Source organism: Neolamprologus brichardi, unplaced genomic scaffold (genome assembly GCF_056152115.1).
Source record: "Neolamprologus brichardi isolate AB-2024 unplaced genomic scaffold, ASM5615211v1 NODE_ptg000031l+_length_7269946_cov_1, whole genome shotgun sequence".
In the NCBI taxonomy this organism is placed as follows: domain Eukaryota; kingdom Metazoa; phylum Chordata; class Actinopteri; order Cichliformes; family Cichlidae; genus Neolamprologus; species Neolamprologus brichardi.
Window position 1 is genome coordinate 3,941,847 of NW_028270136.1, and position 27,642 is coordinate 3,969,488.

The 27,642-nt window shown below is 39.0% G+C and overlaps 1 protein-coding gene across 1 annotated transcript; it reads left to right on the forward strand.

Moving 5' to 3' along the window:
• The first annotated feature begins 1,556 nt into the window (after nt 1-1,556).
• On the forward strand, nt 1,557-25,796 carry LOC118455325 (uncharacterized). The gene is made up of 15 exons (XM_087837303.1): nt 1,557-1,569; nt 12,804-12,860; nt 13,170-13,229; nt 13,800-13,859; nt 13,963-14,046; nt 14,152-14,245; nt 14,391-14,426; nt 14,546-14,578; nt 16,919-17,512; nt 19,605-19,622; nt 19,892-19,909; nt 20,246-20,340; nt 22,286-22,327; nt 22,545-22,592; nt 24,872-25,796. The coding sequence occupies exons 2-15, from the start codon at nt 12,819-12,821 to the stop codon at nt 24,920-24,922; spliced, it is 1,275 nt and encodes a 424-aa protein (XP_087693429.1). The 5' UTR covers nt 1,557-1,569; nt 12,804-12,818; the 3' UTR covers nt 24,923-25,796.
• The last annotated feature ends 1,846 nt before the right edge of the window (nt 25,797-27,642 follow it).

Genomic DNA, 27,642 nt, shown 5'->3' on the forward strand with positions numbered 1-27,642 from the left:
TTTTGGTATTTATTTTGCACAACGTATGCCACTTTATTGATAGCTATATTATCATTATTTTTATTGTATTCTATTTTATTCTATTCTTGTGCACTCTTTTATTTCTTCTCTTGCTGCTGTGAGCATGCTCATGACATAATCATTTCCCTCAGGATAAATAAAGTGGGCTAAAAAAGCCGTTGCCATCCGTTTGCCTTTTCTGCGTCACACACACGGCAGGTGGAACCAAACTTATCAAACATACCATATATACTTGATGTTTTCAGTAAGTATCTACAATGTAGAAAGTAGTAAAAATAAAGAAAAAGCATTCAAAGAGACTGGTGGTGTGTATGTGTGTGTATATGTGTGAATTGTGAAGATAAAGGACGGAGGCACACAGCGATACCCTTATTTAAATCAAACGTTTTTATTCTGTGTGCATTTTACGGTCCAGTTTTCCAGCTGCACTCCCAGCTCAGAACCACACACCGCTCTCCTCTCTGGCCTCGGAAACAACCTCAAAAGGGGGAGACACTGGATGGAGGCCAGGTGTGTGGGTCAACCTGCCCTGACACCAAACTTCGAACCCACTCCTCCGTCCCTCACTTGCAGCTGAGCAAAAAACCAAATAAGCCACATCTGGAGTGAATGGAAATGAATGTGGGCCAGCCTACACAAATTACTTCAAGAAGACATCAAAAAACTCACCAAGGAGGTCACAAAAGGAGGCCGGAGCAAACAATGGGAAGAAACCAACCATCCTAGTACTAATTTTCCTGCTTTTATTGTTCTCATCATCATCACATGGGCATTGTAAAGTAAATTTGGAGCAGTGTATGTTTCAACTAGTGGATTAGCATAGACACACATTCTTAAGGTCTTTCCCTCATCCTTCATTCCACAGAATCAAATAGAAAATATAATAAGATAGCAAAAACTACAGATTTATTCTGATTTTATTGTTTGTTTCTTACTGGCACAAATGTTCCTCCATACATACGGCAGGGTTAGGTCAGCTGCTCCTCCATGGAGGGAAGAGTGCACATTGCTGTGAGATAAAGAATAACTATAAAGGAGTCTTGGGGCCACATTAAGAAAAAATATGGATAATTTTTAGAATAAAGTCGAAACTTCGAGATTAAAGTCGTAATTTTATTTCAAAAAGAAGTTGGAAGACAAACTGCCACAGCTGCTCTGACTTGGCGAAATCATTCTTCAGAGTCTGTTTTAGTGACAAGGACACATGAACACAGTGATAAACACAAAGAGCTGCATCCAGAGCTGCTCTGGTCAGAAGGAAAAACACAAACTTGGAAGAGTTGATTTGTATAAAATGTCTAGTAGTGTTCGGGTTGTGATCTTATAGAGATGATGGAGCCGAGTAAGTATTTGGAAGTTCCATAACTTTCCAAAAGCGCATCCCCATTGATTGTTAAAAATAAATGTATGCATACATAACTGGGTAGTCTATTTAAATAGGCCCCGGGTAGTAGTATGGAAACTCCGGAGGATGACGACATCTAAGACTACATAAGCTGAAAGTGAAAGTAAAGATGCCAGAATGGATCTGCACCTCTCCAAGGCAAGGTAGGCTGCAGAGAGCTTTCTGCATGTGTGTTCACTGTGTGTCGCTGAAACGTGCCGTCTTTAGCTTTTCTGCGAAATCGCTTTTGCATGTCTTAGTTGGACTGTGGTGACAGAAATGTGCTTGAGCTGTGGTACAGAGGTGCTGTGAGGTTATCTTGTGCTCAGCGTGACGGACCAAAGTAATGTGGAATTTGCGCAAAGGGGAGACTCAGACATACAATGTGTGCGCTGTCAGCAGACCATGCTGTGTTCACGGTCAGCTGTTTCTCATGTATGACACACACACGGGAGCGCGAGGAGCAGGGGAGCAGGAGGGGAAGGGGTAAATCCCGTTGCCGTTCACCGTCAATGAGGATATCGGTATCATAACTACCAGCATGATTATCGCTTCCCACGTGACGCACATACGCGGTGAACTTGGTCACCAGCATTCATGCTTCTGCTGCATGTTTCCCGTGTTGGAACAATCAGTTTGGGGTCATGTCCAAGCGGTTAAAGCAGTAAAATCCTGGCACCTCAGCCACGTTTGTCCCGCGAGTTTCCCACGTCCTTTACATTCGTGTTGTTTCGGTGGTCTCCCTGGAGGAATTTGATGGCCGCTTTGAGTCCTCATGTCAAGACAATGATTAACAATCACTCGGTGATACATTAAATCCGAGCAGGGAAAAGAACTTTTCTCTTGTTGGCATTGGTGGTAAAACTGGGTGTGATGGAATTTGTCACACACACGGTATCAACTGATTAGCTGCAGTCCCTTTGGCAAGGAGAGTTGCGGTCAGCAGCTCAAATTGCTAGGAACAGTAATAAAAACATATTCTTAGTGACCGAACAGGATTGGGTTGATTACAGTGTAGCACACAGAGCAGCAGAACAAACAATTGCGTTATTATTTATAATAATATTTATTTAACAGCTGATTTTTTCCCCTTTGTGAATGGAAATTATGTTTAGACAGATATCTCGCATGTCCAGGGTAATGTCCCCCCTCCTTTCGTTATGGTCTGTGTCACACAGCACACAGTTTTTCTTCCTGTTGCAGCCTTATAGGAACTGACTACTGCTGTTTACTGCTGTTCTCTGCTGTCATTTAGGTGCTAAGCATTTGAAGGAACTACTCTGCGTAGATTTATTCAATTATCTGTAGAAAAGCTCAGTGAAGACCATTTTTAGTTATCAGCAAAAGGTCAAAATTTACCATATAGTAGAGCTGCAGGCTGTGCTGGTGGGGAGGAAAAGGGATTTTTGGATTTCAGTCATTGCTTCTGAAATGTTTGTAAACGCAGTAACCAAGTAAGAAATTTCAAAATAAAGTCCAGCTGTTGTGAAACAAGGTTTAATTTTAATATTCTGTCCCAAGTAAATTTTATGTAGGTGTAAATGAGGATTCTTCAGCTGATCTTTGTGTTGGAGCTATTTGTTCTTATTTTTTATTATTTTGAAATTAGTTAAAGTTTGTTGTTAGTTTACTTATATTTTGGGATTTATTTACAAGTTTATTTGTTGGTTAATATTTTGTTTCAATGTTTGTTTGATGTTACTTTGTTAAATTAGTCAGGAAGAGCTGTAGGGCCATTTTTCTTTCTATAAATAAAGACACTGGTAGAGGACCAGCATGCACTGGGGTGGGGCTATGGTTTTTTACCAGAGCAGGAGAAGCAGCAGGAAGTAACAAAAAATGGATCTTGTTATTGCCAAACTGGATAAAATAAACCATAAAAACGCAACTTTCAAGTTTGGACAGTGGACTTCTTTTGCCTGCGTACGAAATAGTATCTCAGTGCAGCAGCGGCTTGTGGACTTTTAATTGTGGGATGTTTGGTTTGTCAAACAAAAGGAATTGCCACTACACTTTGCTCGTTTAAGAACAAATGCTTATGTGATGATCGATTAAAACCTCTCAAACCAAAGTTGGGACTGATCTTTGACAGTTACTGATCTGATTTACACAACAGAACAAGGAAAAAAATGTTTAAATGAGACATTTCACTCATTTTATTTATATAGAAAAAAGAGCTCATTTGGAAATCGATAACTGCAGCGTGTCTCAAAATTGTTTGGACAGTGTCACGTTTACCACAGTGTAACATCTGCTCCTCTTGTAACAACATGCAGATGCTGGAGATGAATGTTTGTCCTGTAGGACACAAGAGTCCTGGAGGATTCTAGCTGCTCAGGAGTCCTGGGTCGGCTTTTATACATTTTTGGTTTTATGACGCTTCAAATGTTTTGAGGTGGTAAAAAGTCTGGACTGTAGGCAGGCTGTTCTTCTACTACGATGCCATGCTGCTGTAACAGATGCAGTGTGTGTGGTCCAGCATTATTTTGCTGAAATATTCAAAGAGGCGTCACTGGATGGGAGGAGATGTTGTTCTAAAAACCTGCAGATATAGCTTTCAGCATTTGTTTATTTATAAGGAACCCCATTAGCTTCCACAACAGTGGTTGCCAGTCTTCCTGGGGCCCAAGCCATGAAATACAATCAAATAAAATATTAAGTGGATGCAAAATATCCACATAATGTGAGCATATAAATATTAATAACTCTGAGACAAAATACACAAATTTCTATTACAAATCACATCTCCCTCTTACAATATTTACAACAATTAAAAGCTGCCTAAATAGGCTTTTAAGTGATTTTTGAGATTATGAATAGAAGCCAATTCTCTAATTGCATTAAATATAACAGAGTTTTTCAAAAAGTTGCTTTTAACTCGAGGAATTACTAAATTGCGGTTTGTTAATAATCAGTATGATTATGTGTTTTATCTGGATGCTGCAACTGAGCAGAAAAAATGTGGTGTGTTTAACAGTATTGCTTACTTTAAAAATACAACTAAGCCATAAAATAATTTATTTTATTGATATTTGTATAGCATGAACACCTTAACACTAATCTGGTCGCCTTGTTCTCGACTAACTGAAGTTCAGATCTGTCTTATTAGCTGCTGACCAAATGATGGAACAGCTATGGAAAGATTCAGTTGTGGGCTGTTGACTAAGCGTAATCTACTTCCAATTAACATAGATTTGGATTTAGGTACGTTTAAAATCATGTTGCTTTTACTTATCCAGCCAAACACTTTCAGCAAATCTTGTTGTGATACGTCTATGGTGCCATTCAACCCCCACAGCCCATCGGTGGTGATGATGAAAGGGGGACATGGATCACCTTATTATACTGAGCACAGGGGCGGTCCATCCTAGCCTTCAGCGAGAGACTGAGGCTGTATCCCAATTCAGGGTCTGCAGCCTTAAAGGCCGCATTTTAAGGCCGATTACGTCACAGCGACGTGACGAAGGCTGTCCCAATACAAAGGCTGCTCGAAATGCGTCCTTCATTTCCCTGAATTCTAAGGATGTGGCGGTGTAGATGTCATGGCCCAACATATCCCAGAATGCATAGCGCGGCGGTGGGTGTGGATAATTTTAGCGAAAAAAAAACGGCAGAAGAGGAGCGGCCGAAGAGTAAACTTTTAAAGTAAGCACTGAATATTATGTTACTTATTTATGTACAAATGTTTAATAACAAAGAACATTAAAACATTCCTGTTGGCCACATGTCGGCAAAGTTATGACATTAGTGACGTTTGTACTAACTTGGTTTTAAAGCCTTTACTTTAAAATATACGCCGTTCAATAGCTGAGCTTAATCTTACAGAGAAAGTGATGATTTCATGGATATTTAAAGTCAGCACTGAGACAAATGTAGTAATGCCAACATATTAAAAGAACAATATTTGTCTCTTATATATAATACATATATATGCAGTGTCAAAGGAATCTGTCTTTGCTGTTCATTCACTGCTGTAATAACTAATAATGATTGAAATAATAACTTTAATATTGGCCATATTATATTTACATTACAACAGTGAGATGACTTTAGTCTCATGAACAACATGAGCTAATTGTTATTTACTAGCTAATCTTAAATGACTGTTCAGTACAGAAGTGAAGCCCAATAATCATGTTTCACAGTCCTGTGGTCTCAGCCTCAGATACTCAACTAATCAAAGCTCATGTAGAAACAAACAAATGAACAAAAGATTTTCTCCTTCATTTCTGTCAAACAAAGCTGTATGAAACGTTTCCAGCTGTTAGTATCATGGTTGCTGGGTAACCTGGGCAGCGCGACGGAGGCTAGACCGTCCATTTCACAAGCCTCGCACTTCTGGCCTTAGCGGTCTTTGAGTACACGGCCCGTGTGGACCGTTAAGGCTGCAGACCCTGAATTGGGATACAGCCTGAGATTACCAAAAAGCACCACTGAACGACACAGGAAGTCATTCCTGCCCGTGGCGATCTCCCTGTGCAGCTCCTCCATCGAACACACTGTAAACACTGCAATGGTTACATCCTTTTTACACACGCTCTTTTCTACTCTGTAATATCTAATATGTAATACTCTGTTAATCCTTCATAATTATAATTGAGTTATCTGCATATATTAGTGCTATTTCTTAAATGTGTAACATCTGTAACATAATGTATTGTTTGGAGTTTAGTCTGTTACTGTTACTATTTTTAGAATTTCTTCTTGGAGCAACTGTAATTCACATAATTTCCTTAGGGATTAATAAAGTATTCTGATTGGTTCAGGATGACCTGCCATTATCCAATCACACGTCTGCTTTCCTGCATCTTTTGCTCGTTTCTCCTCCTCTTCTTTTCTCTTTTTTCTAAACTGAGCACCTGATGACTTTGAACTTTTCTTGTCCATCTTCCACTGGTTTTAATTTTGCACTCCAGTATGAACACAAATCCCCCAACCCGAGGATCACCACAACATAACCTAACAGACCTACACCTTAGTTCACAGATTCATTTCTGGTATTTTGCACAAATCAGGATTCAAATCATGAATAGATGATGGGCTCGGATTTACAACATTATGAATGAAATGTGCTCTATTTGGAAGCCCCCTCCCCCTTTCGACGGCTTGTGTGTGAGACTTTTAATCATCAAACTTTAAATTATAAATTTTAAATTGTTATTGATCCCTTTACCCCGAGTCCTGAAGTGTATATTTATTTTCTTACTCTTCTTATATTTATTGTTTGTTTACTTGCACTGCTGTAACTGGAGCCTCGTCGTCTCGTCTCTCTATATACTGGACTGTAGCGGAGATGACAATAAAGTTTACTTTGACTTCAGCAGCGAGCAGGCGCACCGAGGGTTGCCGATGCCTGTGATGCCGCCCTGGGCAACCGCCCATCTCGCCCATATCAAAAAGCACTACTGATTGAGCAAACTACAAGTAACCACCAGAATGTTTCACATATCTGCTTTTTTACGTGTGTAAAAACAAAGATAAACTATCATTAGAAAGTGTTGTGAAAGCAGGAGTCCTGCCGGAGTGTCCTGTCATGTGACATAAAACAATGATAATAATAATGTAGTCATGGCCAGAAGTTTTGAGAATGACACAAATATTAGTTTTCACAAAGTTTGCTGCTAAACTGTGTTTAGATCTTTGTTTCCGTTGTTTCTGTGATGTACTGAAATATAATTACAAGCACTTCATACGTTTCAAGGCTTTTATCGACAATTACATGACATTTATGCAAAGAGTCAGTATTTGCAGTGTTGGCCCTTGTTTTTCAGGACCTCTGCAGTTCGACTGGGCGTGCTCTCAATAAACTTCTGGGCCAAATCCTGACTGATAACAACCCCTTCTTTCATAATCACTTCCACTTATTCCACTTATTGGATAGTCTGTCCTCAGTCACTGTTCATCACAAATGACTTCTGATGATCCTTTCAGCAGAAAAGGGCCTTTCATAAGATGCACTGCTGACAGGCAACGCCACAGTTAGAGAGCTTGAACTGTTCGAACATGATCTGAAAAACTCCCACACTGTGGGGGAGCGGTAGGAAGCATCACTCTTTTGAGACTTGTCAGCTCTGAGGTATTTCAGATGTCAAGTTAGGAATAAGAGTAGAAGTAAGGAGGCAATCTTTAAGTTTTGTTGCTTCCTGCGTGGACTTGTTTTGAGATGGCATGATACCACTTTTGAATGTCTGAAACCGATATCATAAATTTGGATGTCTGCCGATATAAATCCAATATAGCCTTTTTTATAATCAATAAAATGTTGTTGTTGTTTTTTAATATCTTGCGGTTCAAACTGAAGTTTAAAAAAACAAAACAAAACTAAAGCTAGTCTGTTATACCGGTATGTAAAAAAATACACTGCACCCAAAATATTTCATAGTTCAGCAAAACTGATCAATCTAATAAACTTAAACCTGCTCCATCCTCCCTATTCTGGTATAGGGAGCCACCCCCACCCTCCACCTCATAATGCTTAATTGATGTAATCAACTTTAATTTAATGCACGTGTAAAAAATAAATAAAAAAATGCACAGAAATCAATAATTTTTCTACAATAATTAAATAGATTCAACATCTTTCTTCAACAGAATTGACTGCACAGATGGTTCCCAAAGGAAAAAGTACTGTAGCTTACTAGGTCATAAATTTGACTTAACAGTTACTATATACAGTAATGGACTTCTATACATTTTACATCAGATTAAAACTTTGGGTGTAAGATTCAGATAATTATTTATTAAAAGCTCGACATTTTAAATGAGAATAAGAAAGAAAAGTATGTCTTTGTGCCCCCTTTTCCCTGTTCATGCCCTATCGGCCCCCCTGGCTAAACTTTGCTAGCTCCGCCCCTGCACAGTTACGTCAGCTATAGAAAAAGATCCTGGTGTAGAAATAATATTAAATAAATTCTAACAACAGCTTATCAAGCTTAAACGTGCTGCTGTTGTTCAGCCGCTGGTTTCCTCTTTGTGGTGCAAAGTGAGCCAAAAACAAACAAGAGAGACGGACTCGCCACAGAAAAGCCGATCAGCTGATCATTGATCATGTCACGGCTGTTGCAGCAGTCGTGTGGTGTATTGAGAAAAAGGATCCAAAATGCAGGTACTGGGTGGAGTGCGAGTGAGTGTTTATTTACAGAAGTGACAAAGTGGCAGAAACAGGAAGAGCAGAGCGGGGAGTAAACAAACCTAAACTGGGGAAAACTAAAGAACTAACCTGAAACCAAACACACGGGAGAAGGAGCAAAATGCACGGAGAATGTTGGCAGAGAGACGTGGAATGAATTTCAGTTAACACAGAGGAAAGACAGGTAGGGATGATAAAACACTAAACACCAAAACCAACCCTAAAAACACACACGAAATCAGAATTAACACAAAACACAAGGTGATACAAAAGGAAACACAAACGCTGGGTCAAAATGACCCAGGACCATGACAGATCAGTTTCATGATTTCATAGCTTTCTCCAAGATGAAAAGCCGTTTGGAAGCACGTAACGAGGCTCCGTGGAGTGACCGCTGACAGGTCTCCACGCCACAGCCGCTCTATCACGTGAGGGATCCTGCTCCGACGTGCTACGGTCATGAGCTGGGTTACGATATGTCGCAAGTTTTGTGAGGTGCTTTTGTGAAATTTAATGGATCAGTTTACATTTTTTATTTCTCTGTGATATCTGATCCAGTAATTTAGGTCAGTATCGGACAGATACCGATAGCTAATATCGGATCGGTCCATCTCTAGTCTGGATGAGATGCCACTGTTTTCACTTCTGCACAATATCTGTCAGCAGATCATCAAAACAATGATAATTTTCTGTGTCTTGACAAACCCAGGAAACTCATGTATTGTATTAGTCTCTGCTCAGATTTACTGACCTTTAAACTGACTGATTCTTTATATGATCGAGTGAAAACTAAATTTTCTGAAGAGGTCAAGACTAACGTTTCTGAGATTGTCTTAATATTTATATATTGTGTTTGCTTACCTTAACTGTTGTGCAACCCTTTATATCGTCTATATTTTCTGTAACTTTTAGCCTTCGTGTACAGATATACTTCAACTATAAGTTAATAACATATAATGAAAAACCTAAAAACACATATTACCAAAAGGTCCTTCTTCAGTAGTCATGGTAAGCAGTGGGACTGATGAGGACGCTGAGTGAATATTAAGTAGGCCAGACTCATGTCACTTTAAAAACAAAGAGGTCACTTATCGGTTTATGTAGTTAGTTTTAAATCATGGGCCTGCTGGAAAATTGCAAAACACATGTGGAATGTGCTTTGAGGACACTGCATTTATTATTTCCTGCTTCGCCTCTGCAGTCTCAGATATTGTGGATGTGGAACTTTAATTAGTCTGTGGGACTAACTGCAGTTTTAAGATTCTGAGCTCTGACATCCTGTCTTTTAACTGGGATTTCTTCCAATTGTAATATCCTCCTGAAAACTGAGGAAAAAAGAATCTTCCCACATCAAATCCTCCTTTAACCTTTTGTGATTTCCTTCATTTTCAGAGCAGAAAGAAGCCACCCAAACGCCAAAGATATCAACTGAAAGCCCAGGATGTCCTCTGTTTATTACTGTCAGGGCTCTGTGTGCGGGCAGGTGGAAATGTGGATCCAAATGCAGGACTCCGAGACGAAATGTAACTGAAAAACACAGCTTTTATTGCTGGCATGAAACAAAAGCAGAAACCAAACCATGAAATCAAGCAGGAACACACAGGCAGGATCTGAGGGTGCGACGCGTAGTAATGAGGGCAACAGGAGGGAGACACAGCTGAGAGATCAGGGCTAACGAGACAGGGGGAGCAAAGCTGCACACACTAACATAAGACAAAGACTTTCACAATAAAACAGGAAACACTACTCAAAGACACGGACTCAGCACAGAGGGGCGGACAGAAAATAATACATGAAACTCAAACAATACATGAGACCACAATTCCTAAAACATGGATAAACAGAAACATGAAACTCTAATAATAAACATCATCATCATCATCATCATCAGCACAACAAGAGAACAAGAAAACAATCCGTGATGCAAAATTAAACCAAAACATAATAAACTCAAAATACTGGGTCAAAGGCATCAAAGAAGAAAACACAAAAAAAGTCTTTACTCAGCTAATATTCATTCAGTGTGAACGCCGCTCATGCAGCTGTGCTGAACTTGTCTAAATGCACATCCAAAAACAACAGTGCACTGGAAAAAATCCTCTTTGCTAAATTAAATCTGATGAGCACAAATTAGTTCATTGCATTTTTAAGCGACATTGCTCAATACTCATTACACATAGTTCAAAATATTCTTATCATTTTTACATGACACAGCATTTTCTTTTCCAACTTTTATTGAACTTCTTACATTTTAATACGGGGACCACTGGGAATAATCTCGTCCTGGCTGTATCGTCTCTTTGGCTCAGGATTGTACGCCTGTTTCTTCTTCCTCTGCTTGCCTCGGTTCAACTTGGACTCCTTCTTTTGCCTGATCCCCTCTTCCTGGCACACCATCCATATTCACATCTGTTCAGCCTTCCTGATCCCTCGTCCTTGGATGAATTCAGATTGAACATGTGTTCATGATTAAATGATTATATGATTTAGTTTTGGATGTTAACCGCAGGTTTCAGCCTATACTACAGCCCAATACAACGTGAACTGATTGTTTCTCTGCCCTTCATGTACATAAATGTAAATGCTATTTTTCATGATTTGTGGAGCTGACCCCGCTGGCGATTTTTTGTTTTTATGGGCCGATCGATTTTTTTTATTTTTTATTTTTGGAAGGGTATAAATAATGAAAGGTGTTGGATTGGCCAATTGGTCATGATCGACTCTGGGCTGGACCAATTACAGCCGAGGAGGTCGGATGCACCCTCCCCCTTGTTTAGCAATCTTATAGGCCATCCATCGGCTCTTTGTTACTTCAGAAACATGGCTTAAACAATTTCTCCGATAACAACCGATCTCTTTACCCGTCGGCTTCCCGTGGCTGTCATGCAACAGGTGTTGTGCCAAAAACTGATTTCCAATGTTTGCGTGTATTTTTTATGTGTAATATCTATGTTGGTAAATAGACTTCGGCGTTTACAAAGGGGCTATATATGGAATTAAAAAATTATCTGTTTTTTCAAGTATCTTTACAACTCTGTGTTATTGTACTTACATTATAACCAATCCGGTCCTTTATCCCCACTTTAAATATTTTTACAGAACTATTGTAATATTTGAGCCATTTCTGCTGTCCAACTACTTCTTACAAAAGACATTTTTAATGTTAATTAGACTTTTTTTTTTTTTTTTTTAACGACATAAATAAAGGTTATATAAAAGTCACTGCCAAAGACTGATTGCGGCTTCTACCTTGTTACACTAATGTTGTTTGTAGCTCAATATGACTTTATGTCATCCATGAGGGATGCATTTGACATATGTTTCACATATTATAGCCCAACAAGTTACTTATAGCAATTTAAATACGAGCAATCAGTTTTTGGCAAATACCGGAAATCAGTTTTTGGCAGACAATCACTTTTTGACAAACACCCGGCTATTGCAGTTAATCGTACAACAGCTTCTTGCCATTTTTTTGTGTTTCTTTTTATCGCTGTGTAACTGAGTTCAATTGAAAGCCTGCATGCGCTAGTACCGCTTGCCACAAGTTCCCAGAATCCTTTGCGGTTTTACCCCTGAATGACGTCACATTTTTGGTGGGCCGGTCTCTAGTCAAAATGCCCGGGCCGATTTTTTGTCCCAGTCCAGCCCTGGAGCTGACTACACTTACCTTTAAGCCATTCTCAGAGTGTGACAGTCAGCTGTCTGTAAAACAAGAAATGCCTGCAGTGCATAGCTTTCACAGTGCAGAGCTCTCAGAGTCACTTGCCGTTCACAGAAAGAGAAAGCAGTTTGGAGAAAAGCTGTGGTGATAACATCATGGGGCATATTTAGAGATCGTATCAGTGTTATTGTAGCTACTTGGTCTAAGCGCTAAACTTTAGCTTCTTTTAATAAACAATATTTATCATGTGCAAGACCAGCGGAGATCCCCCCTGCGATGGGATGGTGGGAGAAGGTCTCAGATATTGTTGACCTGCCTGTTGATTGTGTCGTCTGAGCTTTTGTCTATTAACTGCTGACATTTTACTTTCATGAAATCAGCATCCTCAAAGACAACTAGTTTGTCCTTCGTATGGCACATCAAATCCTGCTTCTTCTTCCACCCTAAAGCCTTAACATGTCATCAAGATGATGTTTAAAATGTGAACACTTTGCATTTGCAAAGCACTGGCCACGGAAACAAGTGTTAATGGTTTTGTTTTATTATTGTTTATTATTTAAATCTTCTGTGTCTATGTGTCCATAATATACCTTTCTCCCTCAAAGATCACAGAGGGCATCATGGCGTCACACGGCTGTTATCTCTGCCTGTTGCTTTTTAGTGTGAGTCTCTTTGCAGTTTTACTCTCTTTGCTTTTATATAAGTGCTGTAAAATGTGCTCTTGGTGATCCGAACGTAATCGTTTCAAGAGGAGCTCGAATGTTTTTAGTTTTAATGTTTTGTTGATTACTGTAACTTCTGGTTTTATTAAAAAGCTACGAGACCTAAAGTACTCATTAGTAATTTTTTTGGTAGCCTGTCCTTCTTAAATTTAGATCTGCATTAGTGTAGTTTATATAGTGTTATACAAGTTATGTTCATTATACAGTGGTAATTCTGTCCATCTAATTAAACAACCTTTTGTCTACCAGGTAATCCTGATCGAGCCGTCAGAAGCAGGTTGTATGGACTACTTCACAAAAAAAGGATTGGTAAGAAAAAACATGTTCTTTTCCCTTATTATTATAATTTCTTAATAGGCTGATCTCTAATGCTGGATGACAAGGGTGTTAAGATTATTTATTATTTATTAACCTTTATTTAACCAGGAAAATCCCATTGAGATTAAAAACCTCTTTTTCAAGGGAGACCTGGCCAAGATAGGCAGCAGCAGCAGGTGTCTCACAGCTACAGACATTACTCAAACACAGGCAGCAACAACACACATGCAACAATAAGTGAAAGAATACAAATAAAATAAAATAAAATTCAATAAATTTCAAATAAAAATAAATAAATCAGTTAAAATGACAATCAATCTAATTGAAACAGTTGCATGTTATGGACTAAGATAAAAGGTAATATGAGGATGATGTAAATCAGATTTGGTTTTTGGGATCAGGCTTTTGACAACCTGCAGCCCTCTGGGAGCCTCTAACCCCAGCAGATTTGTGTGTTTGACTCAAGTTGCAGTTTTAGTTGTGATGATCACTCACTAATAATAAACAAATATATAACTAATGATGTCTTTTGCTTCTTTACCATCTCTCTGTACTTGGAAGGCAAACGCATTAAGTCAGCTGCCAGAGAATATTCCTGTCAAAATAATGAACAAGCCCAAGGTAACTCTGTGAAACGTTGTTTAAAAACTAGAAAATGTTTTTAAGTTTATGTTGGAGTGACTTATATTTGGTTAATGGTAAATGTGCCCTTGTTTCATTGCAGGACATCGTTGTATGTAGTTTAACGAAAGAAAAAGACTGTAATAAAAACCCCGAAGAAACCTGCTTTCTACGGGAATGTTTTAAGGCAAGGAAACAAAAATCTCTTCTTCTTCAAGTTTTGTTTGTTTTTTCTGCTCCTGCTCAGGTTAAACAAGGATTATATCTGATGAACATGTTGTTTGTCCTGCAGGACTATAAACCGACATGTAACGAGATGGAGGAGAGCATCAGTGTCCCTTTCTACCACTTCATGTGCTTGACAAATATAGCCAAGCGTCTACAAGGTATCACCTCATTTTTGACGTTTTAGAAATTCAGAGAAAGAAAAGGAGCAGGTCTTTCTCGAATCGTAAAATGTGGATCTCCTACAACAAACCTAAAATGAACTTCTGGTTCTTACTGCTAACATTTTTCTTCTTTTCACCAAAGACACAACAAAACCACCTGAAGTCTGTGAAGTGTACAGTAAGTACACACACACACACACACACACACACACACTCTTGTTTTGTTTCGGTGTGCTGATTTTAAAATTCACAACTTGTTGTTTGTATTTTTCTTTCTTTTTTTCTTTTTTTGTTTAGAAAAAGTCTGTGGGGAAGATTCTGCCACCCCAGGTAGGAAACACGTTTTATTTATAGTTTTGTCATAGTTTTACTTATCTCATAGTTTTTTACTGGAAAGCACTTTGGTCAAAGTTGATTTTAAAGTGCTCCAGAAATAAAGTTGGCTTGGACTGGATATAGAGATTGACAGACCACGTGACTTTTGCGCATTGCATGCCGGGAACTCGTGGCAAAACAATCCAAGTACCGCATCAAATGCATTTGCAGCACCGCAAAACGTTCATTCTCCGGTTCCAGTACCTTCTTGCTTTTTCTTTGCCCCCCAAAAAAGTTATGTACAAAACGAAGGAGAACAATGCCGGTCTGTACAAAGACAGACTTGATGAAAAGGCAAAGAAAAGATACGAGGAAAAAATCAAAGGAGTGAAAAGTTTAGACCCTTACGAGCACACAGAATGGATAAAATACGTTAGCGTGCTGCCCAACTTTCACCACGCTCATATTTATAATCATACGTTCTTGGAGTGAGTGCATACACTCATGAAGTTCAGTAACTCCAGGTCACTGCAACAAGCCCAGGTACAGTTTACCGACGGATGGGTACAGGACCATGAAATGCACCATGTAGAACGAAAGACCATCGTAAGTTTACCAGTCTCACAAATCGTCTTCATAAATACACATTCGTTAACCGTTTATTAATAGGACCTTTGAGCTCAATGGTAATTAATTAATGATAGGTTTGTAGCTTGAACCTATTTGCTGGAACGTTGAAGACAATATAATTACACAGCAAAGCAAGACACGAGTAGGCAAAGTTCTTCATGTTTCTCGTGCACGGGAGAGAACCGGACAAACGCCGTTCCTTCGCTTGACCCCAGTTGCTCTCGTCCGCTCCCCCGTAACACTGCTCTTTTATTGAGGTTACATGAATATGCATAGGTTCATTAACATACGACGTGTACATACAAACAAAGAGTACCTTGCCTGTGTGTGTGTGTGTGTGTGTGTGTGTGTGTGTGTGTGTGTGTGTGTGTGTGTGTGTGTGGGGTCAGAGTGTGACCCCATAAATGACTTCCCTAAACCTGCTGGTCTGGAAGTCCAGCAGTTCATCTAAACAAAAGGCACTTAGACTAAAACAGATATAGATACGTTTATCCTACCATAAAACAATAAGAGAAGGTACGACCTCTCCCATGCTCCCAGAGTGTGGGTGTGGATGCCAGAACACTCTGGAATGTGCACAAAGCCTTTGCAGACTATTAAGGATCACACATCCTATCACTACACAATCGATTATACACCTCTACCAATCTAAAACTAATTATAAAACTCTAAGCATATATAAGTAGATATTTCTAAGCATAAATGACAATCAACATTACAAAAACTAACAATTAGCAGTGGAAATAATTTCTGGTTCATCACAGAAATGTAGCAGTGACAATAATATTGTATGCTGCAATCGTACTGGGCAATTAGTGATACAAAACAACTGTTTCATCCTGTGAATAAAAGTATATGTTTTTGTCAATGTACCATGGTAATAACAGAAGCGAAACGCAATATTGTGTCAGGACAATTCACTATTTATGCACAATAAACAAAGGAGCATAGCGCGACAATTTCTGTTCAGCACCAGACTTGCTTGTAACCTATATCACCAATTATGTTATGAAAAATCACGTATTAACTACAACAGAAGACTGACCTTTGTGGGAATGCTTGAAGCAGACTAACATGTGAGCTGGATGTTCTGGGACGTTATATTTGGTCTTTGAATGGCTGCAATCCAGGCCATCCGTCGCCTCTTTGTTACTTCGAAAACATGGCTCGAACAATTTCTCTTCAACGACGTAATCCGATAAAAAAACGATCTCTTTACCCGTCGGCTTCCCGTGGCTGTCATTCGACCGGCTATTGCAGTTAATAATACAACAGCTTCTTGCCATTTTTTTGTGTTTCTTTTTATCGCTGTGTAACTGATTTCAATTGAAAGCCTGCGTGCGCTAGTACCTCTTGCCACGGGTGTTTACAACGGGTGTTTGTGTAAACTGTGTGTTCTAGTTTTTTAAGGATCTGGTCTCTTCGAGTGGACAACAGTCATTTGTGTCATGTTTTAAATGTACTGGTCAGTGTGCAGCCCTTCACAGAAGGGTCCTCTCTGTGATCCCTACAGACAGTTATAGATGCAGTTTCTGTAGTACTTACACCAGCCTTTTAAATTACCTTCTATTCAAACTAAATATAAGTAGTGAGATTGAATTTTAAATAATTAATTTGGAGACAGTCTGGAATTTCCCCAAAAATTTTATGACCGCTAACATAATTAACACATGAAAAAAAATAGCAACAAACTCTTGTGTTTACTCAATCCACCTCCACCAACAGCACCACCAACACCTTCACCAACAACACAAACCATCGAAGCAACGCCATCAACACCACTGCCAACAACGCCAACGGGACTGCCAACAACACCAACGGGACTGCCAACAACGCCAACCATTGAAGCAACACCATCAACAGCACCAACCATTGACGCAACACCATCAACAGCACCAACCACTGAAGCAACACCATCAACACCACTGGCAACAACACCAACGGGACTGCCAACAACGCCAACCATTGAAGCAACACCATCAACAGCACCAACCATTGACGCAACACCATCAACAGCACCAACCACCGAAGCAACACCATCAACACCACTGCCAACAACGCCAACGGGACTGCCAACAACGCCAACCATCAAAGCAACACCATCAACAGCACCAACCATTGACGCAACATCATCAACAGCACCAACCATTGAAGCAACATCATCAACAGCACCAGCCATCGAAGCAACACCAACCATTGAAGTAACAACAAAAAACCCAAGCACAGCATCAACAACAAAAACAACAACAGCATCAACAACATCGTCAACAACAAGTACAACAGCAGCATCATTCCTGGTGAATTCACATCAGAAGAGTTGTAAGTTACGTTAATAAAACTTCATTTAATATGTCGTGGAAAATATATTGTAATAGTTTTAGTTCAAATAAAATAACCTAAGTTTAACGATGATTCTGAAAAACTTTCCACATGGACAGTAGAGAGTCTAATCTGATAGGCCAGCCACCTTTGGAGCAAGCTCATTACCACTGCTTGTATTCGGAGTCTCGATCTTCCAGTCACAATCCAAAGCTCATGACTGTAGGTGAGGGAAGGGACTCAGATTCGCTTTTGTGTTCAAGTCGCGGTCCAGGTTCTGGGTGCAAACTACACAGTGTTCAACAAGGCTATTTTCTTTTTAACAGGCCTTGAAAAATAGTCAGCAATCACTGTTGGCCTCTGAGGTTTTACTATTCATCTGCAGCATGTTTTAAAGCTCCATTTTTGAAACCTTAACGGCAGCCCATCGGCTGACGGTTTGCCAGACGGCAAATATTTGAACGTGTCATAAAATAATCACTCTGAGGCTAATAAAGGTTTGAATAGGTATGAAGCTGAGGATCAGGAATTATATTATATCGAAACCATGCAGCAGTATATTAATGACTAACATGTCTGTGAAGGTTCTCAGTCATCCAGGTCATCGTAGTCAAAGGAGCTTGCAAAGAAAAGCGTCTGGACTTCTTTAAGTTGCTTGAAGACATTTCACCTCTCATCCGAGAAGCTTCTTCAGTTCTAAGGTCAAATGGTGGAGAGTCCCAAATACTAGGTTTACACTAGGTTTAAATCTGGGACCATTTGACCTTAGAACTGAAGAATCTTCTTGGATGAGAGGTCTTCAAGCAACTTAAAGAAGTTCAGACGCTTTTCTTTCCAAGCTCCTTTGATTAATGACTAACCTCGTATTGTGGATAGATTATATCAGGTTATCTCCTGACTGAAGTTTGGTCCTTTTTCATCTTTTTTCTGTTATGTGATTGGGATCAGGGACCCGATGTTTTGTTTTTTTCACTTTTATTGGGGGGAATTGTTCATCCTCCAGCATTACTGTGGTAATGTGTTTATATTATGCTATCCATAGGCTTGCTGGCATATAATGGTGGCTGGCTACAGAGCTAACTTCAGTAACCCCACAAACTTTACTGCTGTTTATTTTACTGTCTTTATGTATGTCTGAAGCGATAGCAGAGCTGTACATTTTCATTTTTCAAAAATCCCTCAGTAAGAACATGGTGTATCATCTTTAGATGGAAACTAACCATCTACCCTGACCCCAACTCCCTGCTAACTTCTAACTCTGTTAAACGTCATGAATCCTGTTTTTAAGGCCTGGATGTTAAACTTTATTGTTGCATCTAGTAGAGCAGCTACGCTGATCATTTTATTGAAGATGAAATAATTTAGACAGATTTTAACTCTCAGTGAAGCCCGCAGTATTTGTTTGAGTTTGGCAGCTGAAGAGAAGTTTGGACCTGGAAACATCTAATGACGTGAGATGTTATAGAGGAAATGATGATTAGTCTCCGGAGTGTCGGCCAGTGAGCACAACGCCCACTAGAGAACTTCAAGCCACCCTCATGAAGTCTGTTCCTGATTCCTGACCAGTGACCTGCTGGAGGTCATTTTGTAGCTCTGGCAGTGCTCATCTTGTTCTTCCTGGCACAAAGAAGCAGATACCTGCCCTGCTGATGAGTTAAGGATCTTCTCTGTCCCTGACCAGCTCTTCTAGAGTAACAGCCTATCTCCCGGATTCTCCTCCATGCTCTTGAGATTGTGCTGGGACACAGCAAACCTTCTGACAATAACACGTATCCTGGATGAGATGAACTGCCTGTGCAACCTCTGTATCCATATTGCCTCATGCTACCAAAACTAGTGAACAAACAGTAAGAAAAGATGAGAAGGGAAACGTGTCCCCCACATGTAAAACCATATCTCTCATTGCTGCCCTCGTAGTGCACCTGTCGTCAATTTCATTAACACTAAAGCAGATGAAACTGATCAACATCCCCCCTCTGGTACTTACAGCTGAACAGATCAGTGACCTACAAGTTTAACTAACTTGATGCTGTACTCTGATTTAAAAACTGTTCCTTGCGGTTGTACTCACAGTCTTTCCTTTCTCCCGTAGGTCCACAGGAAGGAATATGTAAGTTTTTTGAATATACTTTTGATACTGAAATTAAGAGTTACTTTAATTTGCAGTTGTACTTGTATAGTTTTAGTTAATTTTTATTGTTTATTAATATTTTAGTGTTTATTTGGGTTGATACAATTATATATATATTAACAAGATTGCACTGTCATTATATTTAACATTCCATAACAAGCTATGTACTGAAAGAAACAAACCGCAATACTCTCGACACACGTTTAGTGTGCAGATGTTCTCATACAGTCTTTCCTGTTTTTTCATAGGTTCAGAAAAAGAAACGGGTAAGCTTTTTGTTTATTTATTTATTCTTTGCTTCAGTAAAATGTATATCGACAAGTTTGTTGTAGCACCGACATTCCAAAAGAGCCCAACAAGTCCTCATTTTCTTTTTCAGGTTCCAAAAACTGATAAAACAAATACAGAATTTAACATAATTGTTTTAAAACAAACATATAGCATGTGCGATATTTATTAAATGTGTGAATCTTACAGATTGGCCACACTATAGAAAACAAGACAAAAATTAATAATTCATGCACTTTATTCATGCATAAATATGTGTTATCAAGGGAGTGTTACTTTGAAAATTAATACATGTTCAACCTCTTCTTAAACAGGAAGTGACATCCAAAAGATTTTAATAGGAGTTCTTATCACGACGAACTTCATTATCCCCATGGCTGTTTATCTGTACATGCGTAAGATTCAACAGGTGAGTGGCAGCTCAGATGTGAATGCTGCTTAATGCAGGGATGTAAGGATGCTCAACTACACATTTAATTTAATACAATAAAGCAGGACAGCAAATGCTGATAAAAATAAATAAATGTGTAAAATTCCAGATAAAAGAGGATAATTCCCATAAATTTACCAACATTTCCTGTTTAAAAAAACAAAAAACAAAATGATTGAAGACTCTGGTTCGAGTCTTTGCCAGACTGATTCTGGGCCGTGTGTGTGATACATGTGGCTTAAAGAATACAAGGGTGTAGCAGCATGTGGATGATCTGATATCGTCGTGTTGGCGTTGTTCCCAGATCATCATGAAAATGTTGTTCCAAGTTCAACATTGCAAGTGACCAATCACATTATTGCGACGTTATTCTTTTGCGCACCAACCCATTCGTACATTTATGAAATTCCAATGTTGCAAGGACAATATCAATTCTGCTTAGCGTTTATTAAAGGGTCGGGGTTAGGGTCCGTTGATCGGCGGACAAAGGCGGTTTCTCGCAGCTTAAGTACAGTTTTTTGTTTTACGCCGGTTTTTCCCGAAGTTGCAAAAGTATGACATCACAACATTCTGATTGGTCACTTGCAATGTTGATCCTGGAACAACCTTTAGTATGATGATCTGGGAACAACACCAACACGAGGATATCAGATCGTGCAGCAGCATGTACCCAGACATATATGGGCTCACATTGTGGTCATAAATATTTTGTACTTGTAAATCACAATGTGTAGTTGTGGACTGAGTACTTTGTAAACCAAAATATCTGAAAATTTTATGTTTGTGATAGATGAGAATTTATGAGTTTGTAAAAACTATTTACACAAGTTACAAATGTTTTTGTTGAGGTCTACAGATACAAAGCAAAAAACTGTGTGTAAAACTCTCAAAGCTGTGTGTGACTTTCAACTTGCAGTTATGAAGTTTGACCCGGTTCCTTTCAGCTGATTGGTCAATGTCATGTCACAAATTTAACAATCCAATCAGATAACAGTTGGGTGGGCTTTACTTAGCCTCAGGCCCTTGAAGGGTAAATGCCCGTTCATGTGCCAGTGTTTTCCTTCATCACCACGAAGGAGAACATTTTGTGCGTGTCTGAGTTCGGTAAATTTTTTGTGTCACAGGTTTATGTGTTCATACAGACCCAGAGCCTTTTCAACTGCTCACTTCAAGGGGAGAGCAGTGCTGTGGAAACAACAGACTCCTCACTAGTCGGGACAATTACAAAGCTTTCTTCATTATGAATGAGCGATACATGTTTTATTGAACATTTCAACATAATACAACACAAATTCTTGTAGAGGATATAAAGTCAGAGAGGTACATGTTTTGAAACGAGGCGCATCTAGTACACGAAGAGCTGCTGCAAAAAAACGACAGCGGCCAGCGCAACAAATGTTGGATCCTTCACTCTTAGTTAGCGTATCCGTTGTAAAAGGGCCTTTATGCTGCACCGTGTGACTCACAGCAAAGGTCCCGGGTCAGCCCTGACTTTGTGTTAACGTAATACTAAAGTAATAATGGTGTTTCTGACTGGTATAGCACAACTTTATCTTTCCAACAGCTACCGAAAGTTAAGGGACCTAGCTTGTATGAGCCTCATGGGATATTCGTATAGAGATCCTCCAGCTTCAAACTGTATCACCCTTCCAGGACCTGAAGCTCAGTAAAGCCGAGTAAGCCAAAACCCATCTGATTTCTGATTGTCATGGCAACGACAAATTTAACAATCCAAAGACCAATCGGCTTAAACGAATTTGTACTTGTTGAAAGTCACACGCAAGCGAGGGAACTTGAGAGTTTTACACGTTGATTTTTGATTTGTATCAGTTTCTGTGAGAACATTTATGACAGAGTGTTAAACCTTTTATGTAACAGCACAAATTTGTCACATTGAAGAGGAAATGTTTCATTTCTGCTTTAGATTCCAAACTTGAGGGAAGAAGTAAGAAAGACAGAGATACAGGTATTTCTGTAGAATGCTAACTCACTGTAACTGAGGCACAGAGGATTAGGATACAACTAAACTTGCAGTTATTTGATAGTCTTACTGAGATATTACATTTCATTAATAAGAACAACAGAAGTGATTTATCTGTTAACATTTGTGGAGAGTCAACTTTGTGTTAAACCCTGGTCAGCGTGTTTTTTGCTTTAACAGTATTATTTTCTTCTCTTTTTAGCAAAACACATTTCCCAGGGATGTTGAAGAGGGTTCCATTTTATTAACGGTAATTTTTACTGTACTACTACTTTCATAAACGGTGCCTTTAAAAGACTTAATGTTTCACACATGTGGTTTCCTTGACTGATGAGACCAGACAAGACCGAATGGAAACACAGCCTTGACTGATTTGATATCCATCCCACTAAGTGTGCTTGTTTTTTTTTTTTTTTGGTCAGCAGAGGTCCAGCTGAAACTACAAAAATCTATTTTTCCAACAGCTGTAGGAAAAAAAAAAACTGGGTGTGCTTATGTGCTCGATACTGGACTTCTGTCAGCTGGATCACTGGGTTAAGTTTCCTTTGTGAGGAGCTGATTAAAAAGACGATGAAAGTTAGACAAAAGTAGCATTTTCTTATTTTTGTGACTAACAATTTCACGTTGAAAAATAATCTACCTGTTTTATTTTGCATTATTGTGAAATTCAGCAATACACCATTCAGAAATGATCACCAGCTGACTTTTTTTTAAGTCAGCTGGTAGCTGAAGTTTTTTTATTGAGTCTGTTCAAATATGGGTTTCTGCAGGAGTCCCCAAATTTTCACAACATCTTTGCCAACGATGTGAAAAAAGATTTAGGCCACATGACACAACACAGATATTTTGTTTGATGCGTGTCTTTTGGACTTCACATTCATTTTAACTGTTTTTTTTTTTTGTTTTTTTTTTTGTAACTTGACTCTCACCTCTGTATTTGTGATGGACCGAGCAGTGAAGGAAACTTAGGCACAGGTTAAAGTCCAAAAAAAAGATTTTTTATTTAACCCAAATAACATAATTGGTTAAATCCTGCAAAAAGAATCAAAATCTTGGGCCCATAAAAGAGGTCAAAATAACAAAACTCTACTCAAAGTTGACAACACTACTGATAACTCAAACAAACTGACCTAACTTAACGAGACAAAGGGGAAACTTAAATAGTGGCTGATCAGCCCACAAAAACAGGAGAAGGGGTAAAACACACAAAACCTAACTAAACCTAAAAATTCCCCCCTCCATGGTCCCGAGTTATGGCATGAACCAATTTGTAGTCTTCCTTTAAAGCTGGCTCCGTCTCTTTTCTTGGCTCCTAAATCAAGGGACTGGAACAGCTGCAACTAAGGTAACTCAGAAAACAAAAGATTAATCACACATAACAGTGTAAACTAAAATGTGCGCACTTATTTTAGAATGCAGTGTTATGTGGATATGTGAATGAACTCTAAACCAAAACCAGTTATTTATTGTCCTGTAAATTAATTCTTATATTTAAAGAAAGACAAATGTTAATGCAATGTTACTTATAAGCCTCTACACTAACATGGTGGGTGTTACCACTGTGTGGCTGTAAGTGCAGCCATCACATCTGGTCTTTAAGTGATGACATGATGAATCCTGCTAATGGGCCCAAACTACTCTGCATTTAATAAGGCTGTTGATCAGAGATGATCACAAGCTGACTTTACTATTTTTTTTACTAGTGTCTGTTTAAATATCTTTTTTTTTTTTTTTTTTCATATTTTCAACTTGTCAGCACGCAGACATTTTTTTAAATGTCCCAAATTACAGATCCAGGTTTATTTTGATAGGGCCACTGAAAATGTCAGTATGTAGTATGTAAAGTATGTGTGATATTTAAAGCTAAAATTCTACAGAATTTGAGACGAATGACTCTCTACCAGTTCAGCCAAGAAGAGGGTTCAAACATTCAGCCATTAGACGGTTCTTGGCTATGAAAAGCACCTGGTTGATGTGGCTAAAGGACATTTACATTAATATTAATAAGAGTGGCTGATCTATATATTGGAGCATCCATGTATAATTCTGACACGGTGCGGATTAGAGAAAGTCCAAAATAAATTCAAACTTGTGCACCAAATACTTGTTTTCATAAAGTTATAAAAGATGTATGCTTTTATAACAGTCCCAAGAAATCATGATGTGAAAAAGACTTTCAACACAGTCATTTTGTTTGAAGTCTTTTGGACTTTTTATTTTAAATGTACTTTCACTTGTTTCTCTATTTCTATTGTATTGTCTGATACATGGAGGTCTAAGCAACAAAACTACTCAGGTTTTGGGAAAAGACCACAGTTCAAATACACAGCCCAGGATGCTCCATTTGAAAGCTTACCCAAAGATATGGACTACTCAGTCAGATGTTTGGGACTGATAAGAGCTGACTACAGTCACTCTCCCACAGAAACCTCCATTAAAAATGATCAGCCATGTGTTTCGCCAGTCAAGCACACACTTGACTTGGTAACACACAGACTAAATGCTTTTCTCTTGCTCTTTGTCACACAGACGCCCGAGAGTTCCATCATCATAAATTCACCTGAAAACACCATCATTTAAAGCCCTCGCCCAAATAGACACCATTAGAAGTTCTGAGCTGCTGAGAATCTGGATAAATCTGGATACGAGGATCTGCCGTACACAGCTTCGTAACAGTCCAGGTGAAGTAAAGGTGATCTGTGAAGGCCTCTGCGCCCAAAGGTGGATACGCTTCCAATGTAAAGAAGAGTGAGACCAAACAAGCCGCAGCACGCCTGTTCATGTAACTGCTCTGCAGTCGCACATCGAGATGGTTTTCTGTCCGCCTCATGCAAAATGTTTTACTGCTGTGCTGGTTTTAAGTGACCAAGGTCTTACCAGAAGAAGTGCACTGCAGAAATCTGTTTTAACACGAGCAACGAGTTGGTTTTTTGTCATATTTAGAATAATTTTAAACACAAAGACAGATTATGCATGTAGTCAGTAAACATATATATGTGTGTGTCTCTGTGTGTTAAAGTGTTGTGCAGACTACTATATTTAGTGTGACTGCAAAAAAGAAAACGTTACGTTTTTATGCCTAATGGACTAATTGCCTGTTCGTGTGCATGTTTGGGAAAAGGTTTGGTGGCTTTTTTTCTATTCCTTGTATGTATTAAGTATGTTCAATTCAATTCAATTTTATTTATATAGCGCCAAATCACAACAAAAGTCGCCTCAAGGCGCTTCATAGATACAGAGAAAAACCCAACAATCATATGACCCCCTATGAGCAGCACTTTGGCGACAGTGGGAAGGAAAAACTCCATTTTAACAGGAAGAAACCTCCGGCAGAACCAGGCTCAGGGAGGGGCGGGGCCATCTGCTGTGATTGGTTGGGGTGAGAGAAGGAAGACAGGATAAAGACATGCTGTGGAAGAGAGACAGAGGTTAATAACAGATATGATTCAATACAGAGAGGTCTATTAATACATAGTGAGTGAGAAAGGTGACTGGAAAGGAAAAACTCAATGCATCATGGGAATCCCCCGGCAGCCTACATCTATTGCAGCATAACTAAGGGAGGATTCAGGGTCACCTGGTCCAGCCCTAACTATATGCTTTAGCAAAAAGGAAAGTTTGAAGCCTAATCTTAAAAGTAGAGATAGTGTCTGTCTCCTGAATCCAAACTGGAAGCTGGTTCCACAGAAGAGGGGCCTGAAAACTGAAGGCTCTGCCTCCCATTCTACTTTTAAATACTCTAGGAACAACAAGTAGGCCTGCAGAGCGAGAGCGAAGTGCTCTAATAGGGTGATATGGTACTACAAGGTCATTAAGATAAGATGGGGCCTGATTATTTAAGACCTTGTATGTGAGGAGCAGGATTTTGAATTCTGGATTTAACAGGAAGCCAAAACAGGAGAAATATGCTCTCTCTTTCTAGTCCCTGTCAGGACTCTTGCTGCAGCATTTTGGATTAACTGAAGGCTTTTCAGTGAGTTTTTTGGACATCCTGATAATAATGAATCACAGTCGTCCAGCCTGGAAGTAATAAATGCATGAACTAGTTTTTCAGCGTCACTCTGAGACAGGATATTTCTAACTTTAGAGATGTTGCGCAAATGCGCAAACTCAGTATTCACTTCGTGATATTGTCTCCTTCAGCCCAGCCAAGCTTGCTAACAGCAATGCCAAAGTGTTGTTCATTCTCTACCAGGTTCTAATAGCTATGTTGTGATAACGCTTCAGCTGAAAAGCTAAAGGTGCCTAAAAAAAATTAAATATTATTATTTTTTTATTGCACGATGCACATTAAGCTAAGCCACTGTAAAAAAATTGAACTTTTACCTTTTTCTAAGCCAGCTGTGTTAGCTTTACCCCTAAAATGTGATCTTATCTGTTAACAGTTGTTCTAGATAAGTTGTCACTGTACAGTCTTCATACATGCATCGAATGTGTTTGTGTTTCATGGAAGTATAAATAGAAAATTTCCTACCACAATGCTTTTATTATTTTCATAAATCACTGCAAAAACAAACAGATGTGAAAAAAGCTTCTCTGCACTTTTTCATTTTCATATTGTCACGTTATTTCACTCTTATATGGTAAATGGTCTGTATTTGTATAGCGCTTTACTTGGTCCACTCTTATATATGTGTAATTATCCCACATATCTGTGCCTCACATATGGAAGACTGTAGACATGGTTCTGTGTTTTCAGTTTTTGGCTTTTGATGCATTTGTGGAATATATTTTAGTTTTTGTTGATGTAAAAATTTATATTTTTATATATTTTTTAAGCCAACCACTTTATTTATTGTGTTTGTAATAAAGACTGAGTAGGAGTATTTTTTTGTTTTTTTTGAATGTGTAGATGTGAGTTTAGACAGGCATCTATGATTCCCATACATACTCCTTGGTGTGGAACAAAAATGTCCAGACTGAAAAGAGAAAAAGGGAAAATGTAAGCAGATAATAGAGTCACTGGTTGGCACAACTGTTAGAGCGGACCCGGTGAACATATCTGAGCACAGGAGCCAGACTTGTAAAGTGTATAAAAAACTATATTTAAAACCAAGTAATAAATAAGAAATGAATAAAAAAGAAAAATCAAACAAAAACATTTCTTTAAGTGAAACAGCCACATTAAGGAATCATCTACACCAGGGGTCCCCAAACCCCACAAGGGCCGGTGTCCTGCAGGTTTTAGATCTCACCCTGGGTCCACACACCTGAATCACGTGATTAGTTCATTACCAGCCCTCTGGAGAACTGCAGGACATTTTGGCTGTATCACAATTCAGGGTCTGCAGCCTTAACGG

Excerpts from the sequence above, each read along its gene's own strand:
- LOC118455325 (XM_087837303.1), top strand. The coding sequence starts at position 12,819 with ATGGCGTCACACGGCTGTTATCTCTGCCTGTTGCTTTTTAGT. Across the intron at positions 12,861-13,169 it reads TCTGCCTGTTGCTTTTTAGT|GTAATCCTGATCGAGCCGTC; the intron begins GTGAGTCTCTTT and ends TTTGTCTACCAG. Across the intron at positions 22,328-22,544 it reads TAAGAAAGACAGAGATACAG|CAAAACACATTTCCCAGGGA; the intron begins GTATTTCTGTAG and ends TTCTCTTTTTAG.